Source organism: Squalius cephalus (genome assembly GCF_949319135.1).
Source record: "Squalius cephalus genome assembly, chromosome: 7".
Lineage (NCBI taxonomy): Eukaryota > Metazoa > Chordata > Actinopteri > Cypriniformes > Leuciscidae > Squalius > Squalius cephalus.
In genome coordinates, this window is record NC_137128.1 from 22175633 (window position 1) to 22189186 (window position 13554).

Sequence of the window (13554 nt, forward strand, 5' to 3'; positions counted from 1 at the left end):
TGGAAGGCATTTAAAGCCCTCAGATGTGCTGGACAGTAGTCCTCGTTTAAGCAGATTTAAGGAAGAGGCGCTGAGAGGAATTCTTTCTCACTTTAATTGCTTTAGAAACGCTTCTCACAAAGAGACATTGCCCAGATTTACCTCCCGTTAAAGTTCTTATTTCCATCGGTTCACAAGTTAATCCTCTTTCTTTCTCAGACCATAAAAAAACGTGGGGGAAATGATGGGAAAGGACACAGGTTTGGTTCCAAAAAGGTAAAAGTAATTAAAAAGTATAGGCTATATATATATATATATATATATATATATATATATATATATATATAATGCTAGCTACTGCATGAAGCGTCTTTGATAATGGCAACAAAAATAGGCTTGATTATTATTTATTTTTTTTGGGCTATAGGCTAACCTACTTTTAATGAGCAAATCTCTAAATAAATTTAAAAGTGATGATATTCGCTTACAGCCTAAACTTCTTAAAATCGTATCCATCGTATTTTTACATGCATTTGTTAATGCGTCGAATAGGCTAATTATTTATATAATTAATTATTGTTAGTTATTTTCGTGTGGTCGTTCTTGCTTGCTTAAAATTTATAAAAGGGCAGAACGGGAAGATTTTTTTTTTATACATTTGAATAGCTTAGAAAAACTTTTGAAATTTGAAATTCAACATTATTCTACACTACTGATCGATTAGATTCGACCAACTCGTGAATGTTATAATACATAGTGATTTGATTTTAGCATAGCTTGATTTCTTGCTGCCTAATATTAAATTAAACAGAAACATAATTTAGATTGTAAGCCATGCGTTTAGCAAGTTCATGATCTGAGCACATATACACATCTTGCATTCGACAACACCCATATAATTTTTAAACGACAGTAAATGTGTGTAAAAAGAGACAAACTATTCGGTTTCATTCAATTTCCACTCGTTTCAAATTCCTCTAGATGATAACTATGGTCAGAGATAAAATTCAGTTAGGGATTTTCACCCTGGCCCGCTTTTCTGCGAGCATCTTTAACAAATTATGCAAGCTTTACATTAAAAGGCTACTTTGCGCTGCCCTTAATTCCAACCTAAACGGTTTTGCTCCGAGAGAAGAAATCTTTTCTAAAAACCCTTCAAGAAGAGAAGGGCATTATTGTTTTAATCCTCTTACCGGCAGTCATTTCAAGACAGAGGTTTTTTGGAGGCTGAAATAGCGTCTTGTCTCCCCTTATCCTCACCCAAATCCTTCAAGGCCGGGAGAGATTGTGAAGGCAGTAGCCTGGCATCTATTAGAGATCTCTAAAGTCCCTTCAGTCTCTCCTGCAGTGGCATGACAAAGCCGAAAAGCAAACAAAACCAATGCATGAGATATTCGTTTGTCAAAAAAAGGAGAAAAAAAAGGCTTGGGACTGTGACCTTTATAGAAATATTCCTATGTTCAAGAAGTAGGCTAAAAGTAGTCAATGCGTGAGAACAATATGAGAAAGTATATCGAAAGTTTGGCAAAACAGAGTTCAATATAGTCAAATTCTAGCGATCTGCAAATTGTTTGTGGTTCTTGCATAACTTTAACAAATGATCAATCCTAAAATCAAGAAAACAATATAACTCCATGTAAAAATGGCCAAGTGGAAATGCAGTATTTGTTTGCTCCTTTAAAGATCTTCATAACCTAAAACCCATTAAAATTACTAAACAAAATTTAGGACGCGAACACGCGTATATTTAATGCCTTATTTGTCCATATTAAAACTCTTTGCCATCACCGTCTATCTATACGCGTTTCTATTTTGTTCCTGCTTTAAAATCTTAATCCACCGATGTCAATATTATTCTCACATTATGATATTATTGTTTATAAGCAAAAGTGCTTGTGAGTGGACATTAGTGCTGTGATTTAAGACTTCTAAGTAAAGGGTCAATTGGCTCGGAGTCCACACACACACACAGCCAGAAAAATACCGTCGAGCTTTGATTGACAGCTTCAAGGACCAGTAGCAAGCCTCGTTGATGTTACGCGGAGCTCTTTAAAATCCCTCCTCAAAGCTCGTGTCAATAGATGGACGCAATGTGCTGAGAAGAGCGCGCAGGGAACGATTTGGAAGCGCTTGATACTTAGCGGATACATTTGAATGGGCTCTTAGACTTTTAGAAACGCGATAAGGACATCTGGGAAATACTCCGAGCTGCAAGCAACAAAATATCAAGTGACACTGTGAGACACTGGATAAAGGACAAGACTGAGATAAGGTAAGAGACGAATTGTTTATTCAATTGTTTACATTCTTAAAAATAAAGGTTCTTTATTGGCATTGGTGGTTCCATGAAGATCCTTTAACGTCAATGAAACCCTTCCATTCCAGAAAAGGATCTTTATGTGTAAACAGTTTCTTTTAGATTATTAAAATGTTCTTCACACTAAGAATTATTATTATTATTTTATTTTTAAGAAACGTTCACTGAAATGTTCTTTGGGAAACCAAAAATGGTTCTTCAATGGCATCGCTGCAAAAAAAACCTTTTATGTTTAAGAGTATGCTAAACAATTACACCATGAACCAATAAAACAACAGAAATATAAAAATTAGTCAGTTCACTAGGCTGTCTGAAATATAGCTCAAATAAATGCTGGCAGTTCCTCAACTTTTCTTTAGTCTTCAAATAGGCCTATTTTAAATCTAAATATAGGGCCATTACCAATATCCTTATTTTGTATTTTTTCTGAGATGCATAGTTGTAATCCAGAGCAAAATAATAATAACAATTTAAAAGAATATTAAACGTAGCCTGCGTGTGAACGAGACAAAACATACAAATACAATTTTAAACATGAGATAAAACAGCGGTCTGACTTTTTTTTTTTTTTTTTTTTTTAGCTTACTTGATTTCACATAACTTGGATAAAACTATTATTTTTCTTAATTCATAATTATTAAATTGAAATTCTGTTAAAATACATTTCAAGTGGATATAGTTCAACTTTGAAATGGAGTTTTGGAAAAACCTGGAGGCCTTTGACAGTGAGGGATACAAATATATGAGTGACAATATAAAACCTATGTCATGCGAGACACGATAAATAGTCCCCTCGGGTCAAATGGGGTTTTAACGTTAACATTTTTCCTAATTTAGTCGGATCAAAAAGTTGCACTGTACATGCCAATTTGCATAATGAGGTTTTAATAATCGAAGCATGGAGTGTCACACTGCCCGCAGCAGTAACAGGCGGATGAACAGACTACAATAGCAGCGAGACACAGTATTAAAATAAGCTGCCCTTTGTGCTAAATATCAGCTGGCCTGTGGCGAAATTTGACGTTTAGCAAGTATTCACACGCTTGAACGAATATTTTCGCAAACGTGAACGTTAAATGATATCAGTAAATGGAATCGTAAATATCAGGCCTATCATTATTTGGTCGCACTAAATCACTATTGCATTGATCGTTTTTATTAGCCTACTATTTTGAAATGTGTGTATAGGCCTATTCTGTGTATTTATAGATAGTTTACAGTGTTTTTGGTCAAATGTAAGCTATAACATCCATGGAATGACAATGAATGGACTAAACGAAAAGTAAAATACATAAGTTGGTATAGGCCTATAACACATCTCTTTAGACACATATTGGTTGGAAAGCACGCGCGCGAGCATTTGCTTGAAGCCACGCACACACACACACACACACACACACACACACACACACACACACACACACACAAGCTAGCTCACTGTACGTCCGTCCGTGTCAGCGGTGATGATAAATGGAGGTCTCCACAGTCGAAACCTATTTGCACTTCCATTAGACGGGGACCCAAATGGGGATCAACATGCATATTTTACCCGCAGAGAAGCCATACATCTCAGCCAAAACGTGGCCCCGGGGCGATGGGATAAGGGGCTGCGAGAGAAGGGAGGGAGAGAAACGGACCCCATTCAATTCAAATACTTGGGGGAGAAAAGTAAATGTTTAGCAAAGCACCTTCTGTGCAAGCGAATTAAACTATTCCCTCTTGCCCTCTGATCACATTCATCAGACGTTGCACTGACTTAATAGTCTGGGAATGGGCAGTCCGGATGTCACAAGCTTCCACGCTGAGGAGGGTACACGCGTTTTGGTGGCCTAAAACGGGTAAAGACAGCAAAAGTGCAACTACAAACTTTTAAACAAATCTTCCAGACAAACTTGCTTCCGTAAGTTCTACCTAAATGCACATAAGGACAATGGCCTGTTACAGAATAAGAAAGACACAGGCAATATTTTCCAAAGAATAAAAAGCCCTTAGAAAATCTGTGTGTAGCCTAATTTATAGCCTAGACTACTTGAACCAAAATGTGATATAAATGCAGAAATAATAATAATAATAATAAATAATAATTTAAATAGAAAATTAAATAGGAATTTGATTATAATTATTATTACTAAAATATGGAAATTAATTAGAATTTATCTTATTGAAACGGGACAAAATACATATTTCTCGTTTCCCTAAGAAAGTCAGCTAAATTGATTGTATCACATAAAACATTTGCAATAAGTTTTCTACTTCCTTTTTCAATTTTTGCTACATCATTGCTCAATTAAAAGTGTCTAACTTCGAATTTTGTCAGAGATTTCAATGTAATATCATTTAAATAAATTATACTTGTTTTAGACATTTAGTCCCATGAATTTAATGTTGGCTACAATCGAAGTAAATAATAAGCAATTTAAGTGCTGGTTGGAAATACAATTTCGTTTAAAACTCGAGGCTGTTAGAAGTCCCTGGACACCCGGCATGTGCGATACTTTCTCTCTTAATAATTCGCACTGCATTGACCTCGGAGATATTCGTGCCTGTCAAACACCTCTATATACTAATACATATCTAATCGTGTCCTGGAGCCTTTCATTTTATCTATGAAAAGTTTAAACTGGCTGTGAAAAATGACTGAAAAAACATGGGCACTAAAACACATGGACATGCTACATTTGGAAATGCAGATCAGTAAATTTTAAATATTGAGATTAAAATATCCCTACACATTTAGGCGTTACAATTATTATAAGCAGCACAGGTTAAATTAATTTTCGATTACAAAACTGAATAACATCTTTATTGAAACATTCGTTCACTGCTAAAAGTAGATCTCACTAAAATCAATCAATGATTCATTGACAACTGTTTTTAAAGGATTTGCTACGGTAATTTGCCTCTGAAATTATATATCTAATGTAGTAAGCATAAGTCGGAGCTCATTAGGTAAACAAGTGATAATTGCACCAATGAATTCCTTGTGTATGACTAATGGATTGGACAAAACAATAATTGGATATTAATGAACACAGTTCCGCTCATAAGCGGATTTCCAAAAGCGCTACTTGACACTCTCACTATTAAGACTGACAACCATATTGATTGATTATACATCACTGTACATAAAAATATCACAAAAGAAAGATGCTAAATAAAATAGTTGTTTTAATAATTGTAATAGGCATAAATGAATGCAGGGTAAATTAAGGATGTAAATGTAGGCTAGATGATCATCTCAGTATGCGAATTAATCGCTAAATCTTTTGATCTTTTAATCGCTAAAGCTAAGGCATTTTGAGAAAAATTCTATTATTAATTTTATAGCCACAATCAGGAAACCAACTGGGACGCAAATCTTGACACCAAAGTGTCAATTATATCAATTGACAAAGTTATTAGTCAATTAAAAAAAAAAAAAAAAATCCTTATTACACGCTAAGGAATTATATCAATGAAATATTTTATTTATTTATTTAGTCCATGATTGGTACATAGGCTATTGAAAAGGCGCTCAGATAATGTTGCTATGGTGACCACCTCACGCGAAACGTGACTTCTGTTCAAAAGCATTTATTCTGATTTCTATTCGAACTCTGATTATATCTTTTGTGATTCCTAAACCGTTCGAAAACCCCGTTCAAATGTATAGTCTACACGCTTGCATGCAAAAAGAAAACTTACTTTTGAGATCCCCAACCTTTTATTCTGACTTCCTTTATGTCAGGCCTCAATATGGGAGATTAGACCACCAGAGAATGTTTAAAAAAAAAAAAGAAGTGTGTTAACAAATGGGAAAAGAGCTCATTGTTATTATAACATCCTCGCAATCCTGCTCTTTTACAGATATTTTGGAATCATGCAACACTACGGAGTGAACGGATACTCTCTCCACGCCATGAACTCATTGAGCGCCATGTACAACCTGCATCAACAGGCGGCGCAACAAGCGCAGCACGCGCCTGATTACCGGCCGTCCGTTCACGCGCTCACCCTCGCAGAGAGACTGGCTGGTAAGTGCGTTCCCTCTCTCCCTCTCCCATATAACACACACATTTATTGTGATTGTACAATGAATTAAATATGCCGTGTCTTTTCTCTTCCAACGGCTGTACATTTCAAGATATCATACTCGAGGCTCGCTACGGCTCTCAACATCGCAAACAACGCCGCAGTCGCACTGCTTTCACGGCCCAGCAGCTGGAGGCTTTGGAGAAGACGTTTCAGAAGACGCACTATCCAGATGTTGTGATGCGGGAGCGCCTGGCCATGTGCACCAACCTACCTGAGGCACGTGTGCAGGTAAGACATTAATTTCACCTTTAAACTGGTCTTTAAAAGTTAAGAATGTCCACAGATATGTATCCATGAGTCAGGAGTCAAATCTATAAATTGCCTTTTGGTCATCAGGTATGGTTCAAGAACCGCCGTGCAAAGTTTCGTAAGAAGCAGCGAAGCCTCCAAAAAGAGCAACTGCAGAAGCAGAAAGACGTCTCGACAGACGGAGCCCTAGGAACAAGCGATAAGGATGATGCCCCCTCCAACCTAGCTCTTGAGAACCAGCCACCTTCGTCCTCCTCTTCTTCCTCCTCTATGGAAGCAGAAGCAGCACCCCATGCACTGGCATCAGAACTTAGTGTTGAGCTTAACGTGACATCGGCAGAGCAGTCAGGCAGCGAGTCGGCCACAGAGGATAACGCAACCGACAAGGAGGAGGAGATAAAGCAGCACAGAGAAGATCTGAAGGTTGAGAAAGAACCAACACCTGGAAACCTTTCCCCTCTTTGCAAACGTCTCAGCCCCAAACCAGGTATGTATTTGCTATATATACCATAGCCGTGTAGGCAAGTGCTCTCCTTTCCTGGTCCAGTTCCCCTCTCTCCTCTCCTATAGGATTTCCTGTTTGTCCTCTTACTGTCTTACGTAAATAAAGGCAACCCCACCCCAAATAACAAAAAGTTATTATTTTTTTACTGAAACAAAAAGGTTGTTTATTGGCATTGAGGGTCCCATGAAGAACCTTTCCATTGCACAAAAGGCTCTTTATAGTGGAAAAAAAGGTTCAGATTATTAAAATGTTCTTTTGCACACTAAGAAAATAATAGTTCTCTTAAGAACTGTTCACTGAAAGGTTTTTTTGGGGATCCCAAAATGGTTCTTCTATGGCATCACTGCGAAAACTCTGTTTTGGAACGTTTATTTTTAAGAGTATGAATTGACACTATGGTTCCAATCTAAATCTCGACAATCTATCTTTGTGTCCTTAGACTCTCCTCTTGGTTCCCCGGCCATCTCATCTTCCTCTAGCGGGGTGACCGGCGGGATCTCTCAGAGTCACTCGTACTCCTCGTCTCCGCTCAGCCTCTTCCGTCTGCAGGAGCAGTTTCGCCAGCACATGGCCGCCACCAACAACCTGGTTCACTATCCGTCTTTCGACATGGCGACCCCGTCGTCTATACCATACCTGGGCATGAACGTCAACATGCCAGCGCCCCTGGGTTCCCTCCCCTGCCAGTCCTACTATCAGTCTCTATCCCACCACGCGCAACAAGTTTGGAACAGCCCCCTGATGCAGACCTCTGGAGGCCTTCCTAACCACAACAGCAAGACCACCAGTATTGAGAACCTACGCTTGCGGGCCAAGCAGCACGCGGCATCACTGGGCCTGGACACGCTGCCCAACTGAACAGGAATCTGAAAATGACCTGAGCAAGGGAACATCTCTCTACCACTACCAACATGCCACCTGGACTTCTCAAGTTAGAGTCAATCTTTGAAAAGAAAAAAAACAAGGGTGTCTTGAGGTTCTCCTGAATACTAAAGTTGCTTTCAGGAGAGGCAAATCAAATCTCAGACTCATTTGCAAATATTAGAGGGCTTGTCATTTTGAGGCAGGCAGTGAAATGATGAAGGATATTACATTTGTTTTGCTTAAAAAGACAGACAGGCCCTGGATTAGATTTAGTGTTATTTATATGTTTCGGAAGGGCGTAGATGTTTGATATAAGCACTTTTTTGGAGAGGATCTCAGCCGGCTGCATGCACTATATACCAGAATCTGAAAATAACTTTTAATTTAATTTAATTATCGCGGTTCTCAAATTACACATCACACAAATTACCTTGTAAATGTAAATCTTGCACAACTACATAGATTAATTAAATCTAACCTGTTTAATGGTCAGGATTTAACCACGGTAAATTGAGGATGGTTGGGTAATGAGGAAATGATTTCATTGACTACATATGCAAAGCTTTTAATTACATGTAGCCTCGGGCAGAGGAAGAAATGCAATTATAGACCATGCATATCATTGGAGATCGCCATATTAACACTCAGAGGGAAAGTACTCTCAAGAAAACTAGTGCTTACACAACAGGAAACAATGCTGAATAGTGGTTGAATGCCAGACAGTCCAGAACAGGAAAAGTTCTCCAGTGGAAAGCAAAGCACTTCCATGTATGGCAGCTTTTTCCCCCCTCTCCTCTGCTCATTCTTTCCATCTCAGTGCTGAGCTCTCATTGTGTTTGTAAAGTATTTTAATATGTAAAATACAAAGTCTTTATCTATAAATGTTTACTGGTAAGGCAAATGTAAAAGTTCTATGTTTTAGACTGAGAAGATTTTAACCCTGTGATGATTCTGGTAGCTGTCCCTTTGTAAGATTGTACCGGGTGGGCCGCGCTGCCCGTCTGCGTCTCCCCCAGATTATTTAACCTATACAGTCTGGTCGTCTATGTAACTCTTTCATTGTCACTGTGAACATCAATATACAGTCACTCACAACATCACACAAAGTGGTGAATTTGTAGCCTATATTGGTGGAGAGTGTTCCAGAAGTATACACATCTTTCCCCTATGTCAATTGTAGATTTAAAAACTTGTAAAATAAAACTTCAACAAAACATTGCTTTGACATCTCTTGTTTTCCTCAAAATACCACAATCTAAATTAGACTGTGACCATGCTAAACTGATAAATTCATTTTGAAGGTTAAGACCCCCCCCCCCCCCCCCCACACCTAAAATAAAATTTAAAAAAATAAGCTGATTTTAAAAGATAGGACAGCAGAAAACAAGGAAATGAGAGTGAGGAGAGCAAGAAAACAAGGTAATCTTGGGAAATAAAATCGTTGTGGGGACATAAGCCATCCCAGATGAATAAGCAGGCCATTATGCTGAAGAATGACAGCCTGGGGCCGTGATTATGCCGCTATTATATCTTAAACAGTGTGGTTTGTCAAAATGCATAAGCCCTTTGCTCACATAAAGAGGGTCTCCCCCTCTGTGTGTATTTTACCAGAGGCTTGATGCCACCGCCACCATGTTCTCAGTGCCCTTGATGGGGCTGCTAACTGCATTTTAAAGTGCCTTATGCCATATTTAAATACAGCTGATTGTAATGCGTTCTAACATTCAACCTTTTGAGTAGATCAAAACACACATGGGAGGGCGGTATGATTCATTATGAAAAAATGAACACCAACATGCAAACAGCAAATTTAACTTGTCAGTTAAAGGTTCGAGCAAGTCAACAGTGTAAATAAATAGCATCTCTATTATCTAGTTTCTAGAGCAAAAACAAACTGCCTCCAGGGGTTTGACACAGATTATGTGACAACAAGGTCAAGTTCTCTTTACTAACTCATGTAATGAGACCGGCAAGAGAAGCATTTTCTGTTAATCGTGTAGTATGATTTAAGACACAGGCATTAAATTGCTTGCTTGCAAATGAAGCATGTTCTACGCCTGGCAATTTAAATGATTAACTTTAATGTCACAGTACCAAAACAAATAGTTTCTACTGCTAAGCTCTGCAGCATCCAAATTCAATTATTAAGCGGTTTCTAAATTCACCTTAGTGTTTAATCAGGTGTCACCGTCCTTTACAGACACGCACAAGCACAAAATGTACTTCGAGAATGCCTAGCACAAAAATCACAGTGTACCATTCAATCAGAACTTTTTTCCCCTCATGCTCTCCTTTTTGGTTTTAGCTGCATGGAGAATGAAAGCTGCCACCATAAGGAACCCCAGCCCATTGAGGAAGTGACAGGCACTGCCAGAATATGATCCTAATCCTGTTCCCAGCATTCTTTTAGCCCGCTGGCACTGCAATTTTGCCACATACTCTCCAAGCTGTCAGCTGAGGTAAATCTCTCTAACAGCACATTGTTCAGATACACATCAAAGAACTCCTGGAAACCAATACGGCTCACTCAGAAATTAGCGGGAAAAACGAAACATGCCAACTGTTATGTTAAACCTAAACTTCAATGAAAGTGTTCTAAAATCTTAAATAAAATATTGGTATCACTTTAGTTTAGGTATGCCCAATTCTCACTATTAACTAGTTGATTAAACTGACTCAAAAAAAAAAAAAAAAAAAAAAAAAATGAATTGAACCTTGTATAACTTATAAAAATGTTAAAACATTGCTTAACTTAAATTGATGAGTTAAAGCAATGTAAACACATATGTTGTCATAACTACTAATAAGCAGCAATTAGGAGTTCATTGAGGCAAAAGTCGTAGTTAATAGAACCAAAGTATTTAAATGATAGTGTTAAAGTCAGCATGAAATTGAAGTTGCAATAGTCTTTTCTTCCTTATTGTGACATATAGCCTATATCTGAGTGAAATGGCTTCACCAACAAGAAAAAATGTAGGGTGGGACTTGATTTTGTCCACGGGAATTGATTGGATGGTTGTGGTTTGCTATTGCTGTGATGTCATTTGAGTGACAGGTTGTCCCGCCCTCGCGCCAGTAAACACGTCATCAGAAAAGAGAAGATGCGTCACCGCAAGAGGGAGGGGAAGTTATTTTGGTTAAAGATCACGAGGGCACATGAATAGTGATGTGCATGGATAAATCATTTATAATAAATATTGCAATATTCCATAAAAAAAAAAATAAAAAAAAGTTTTGATTTTATGGTTACTTTTGGGAGAGCGAAAAAGTAGCAACTGAGCTGAGAAAGCGCTGATGACAGGACGATGACAACAGGTGTTTGAACTCGCTTTCTAGAGGTCGCCCTCTTTGGTCCCAGCTCTCTTTTCTGATTCAATTCTCCCCTTTTTATCCCTCTGTTATCACAACCCCACTTAATCCTCTTAAGGGCAAAGAAAACCCCTCTTTTCTGGGGAGAGCTCACCCAAGCCAACCGCAGCTCTCCAGAGCCTGTCACCAAAGCGCTGTTTCAGTCACACGTAATTACACATCAATGCCACACTACACATACCTTTCAGACGGGGAGAGTGGCATTGTGGGCATGCGGAGGGAAGCTCAGCGCTCTTTGAATGCAGGACACAGTCATATGGATTAAGTCTCCACCGGACACTTGAGAGTTAGGCGAGACACTTCGCTACTGTGCGAGACTTAAGGAAAGCAGACAATCCCCGGGAAAAAAAAAAAAATGTATTGAAACGGCCGTTGCCTGCGAGGATTTATTTTCTTAATGGTAGATTAAGCGGGAAGATGTATGGTGTGGTAATTCACGCTAAGCATCATGGGTGAACGCTGCTTCAGCAGAATGTTTAGCTGTTTTTATCTGAATGCTGCGTCGCATCAGTAATGACGGATCCACCCAGAGATGGACAGTGGACTGGACCACAGCTATAGGAACACTGGCGGAAAAAATAGGATTTAGGTTACACTTTATTTTAATGTGTACCTGTTACAGTGTAATTATACATGTACTGAGTAATAGTAATTAACTATAGGCTACATGTGCTTACTATGGTTAGCGTAGGACTAGTTGGTTTAGGGTTAGTTGCATGCCTAATTATGCCTAATTTATAGTTATTATAAATAAATACACACATAAGCGTTCCATTGATGTATGGTTTATTAGGATAGGATAATATTTGGCAGAGATAAAACTATTTGAAAATCTGGAATCTGAGGGTGCAAAAATATCGATACATTGAGAAAATCGCCTGTAAAGTTGTACATTTATGTTCGCGATTGTGCTGCATTCACTCACAAAAATAAATGTTTTATATATTTACGGAAGGAAATTTACAAAATATCTTAATGGAACATGATCTTTACTTAATATCCTTATGATTTTTGGCATAAAAAAAAATCGATAAGTTTGACCCATATAGTATTGTCTATTGCCACAAATGTAGCTACCCGTGCGACTTGTGACTGGTTTTGTGATCTAGGGTCACATGTAGTAAATGCATGTAACGTGTAACAAGGACACATTGAAATAAAGTGTTACCAAGATTTCTATTGTTTTTTTAAAAGAAGTCTCTTGGGGTCTCTTAAGTCTCACTAAGGCATGTATTTGATTAAAAACGTTCTATTTAAATATAATTTAAAAATGTAATTTATTCATGTGATGGAAAAGTTGAAGTTTCAGCAGCCATACTCCAGTCTTCAGTGTCACATTTTGAGTTGGCGCTCAAGTAATGTTTCAATTGTTTTTACTACTTAATATTTTTGTGGAAACCATGATATATAAATATTCAGGATTATTTGATGAATGGAAAGTGAACAGCATTTATTTGAAATCTTTTGTAACACTATAAATCTTTACTGTCACTTTTGACAAATTTAATGCATCCTTGCTCAAGTGCATTAATTTCTTTCTCTTTTTTTTACATCAAAATTTGAATAGTGTACCACGGTTTTCAAAAAATAAATAAATAAATAAATAAATAAAAAATAATTAAGTAGTACAACCATTATCAAAACCGATAATACAAACTAAGCTTTGCATCACATGAATAAATTACATTTTAAAAATCTAAAATAGAACAGAGTTATTTGAAATTGTGATAATTTTTCCACAATATTACTGTTTTTACCTTATTTTTGATCAGATAAATCCAGCCTAATGCAAACTAATGTCTGCTGCATTTTGTAATTAAAAGACACTTATTTCACTGGACCTTTATGTGTCTTAAAGGAAATAGTTTTTACACTGATCAAAAAATGTTTTGGTGGTATATTTTAAAATTCTCACAATGAAATCACACTAGAGTTCAAAGGATTACATTTTAAAATATTAAATATTTGTCATTTAATTGAAAAAATGAAATAGTTGTATAATAAAGTCACAAAAATATTTGGCTTCGACATCTGGCCCCTATGAAAACTCCCTGAGGCCAGTCCACCCTTGATCCACAGTCTGAAGAGTGAGTGCAGAGGCCGAGGCCTCATGCTGGGCTCTTAAGATATGCGACTCACACCACAGATATCCGAGCAGTAGGATACGCCTTAGGCCAGAGCTTCACAACACCTACAA

The 13554-nt window shown here is 37.6% G+C and overlaps 1 protein-coding gene across 1 annotated transcript; it reads left to right on the forward strand.

Annotated features, from left to right (window-relative positions):
- The first annotated feature begins 2056 nt into the window (after positions 1-2056).
- On the forward strand, positions 2057-9195 carry dmbx1a (diencephalon/mesencephalon homeobox 1a). The gene is made up of 5 exons (XM_079875998.1): positions 2057-2251; positions 6143-6309; positions 6420-6598; positions 6707-7106; positions 7564-9195. The coding sequence occupies exons 2-5, from the start codon at positions 6156-6158 to the stop codon at positions 7980-7982; spliced, it is 1152 nt and encodes a 383-aa protein (XP_079732124.1). The 5' UTR covers positions 2057-2251; positions 6143-6155; the 3' UTR covers positions 7983-9195.
- The last annotated feature ends 4359 nt before the right edge of the window (positions 9196-13554 follow it).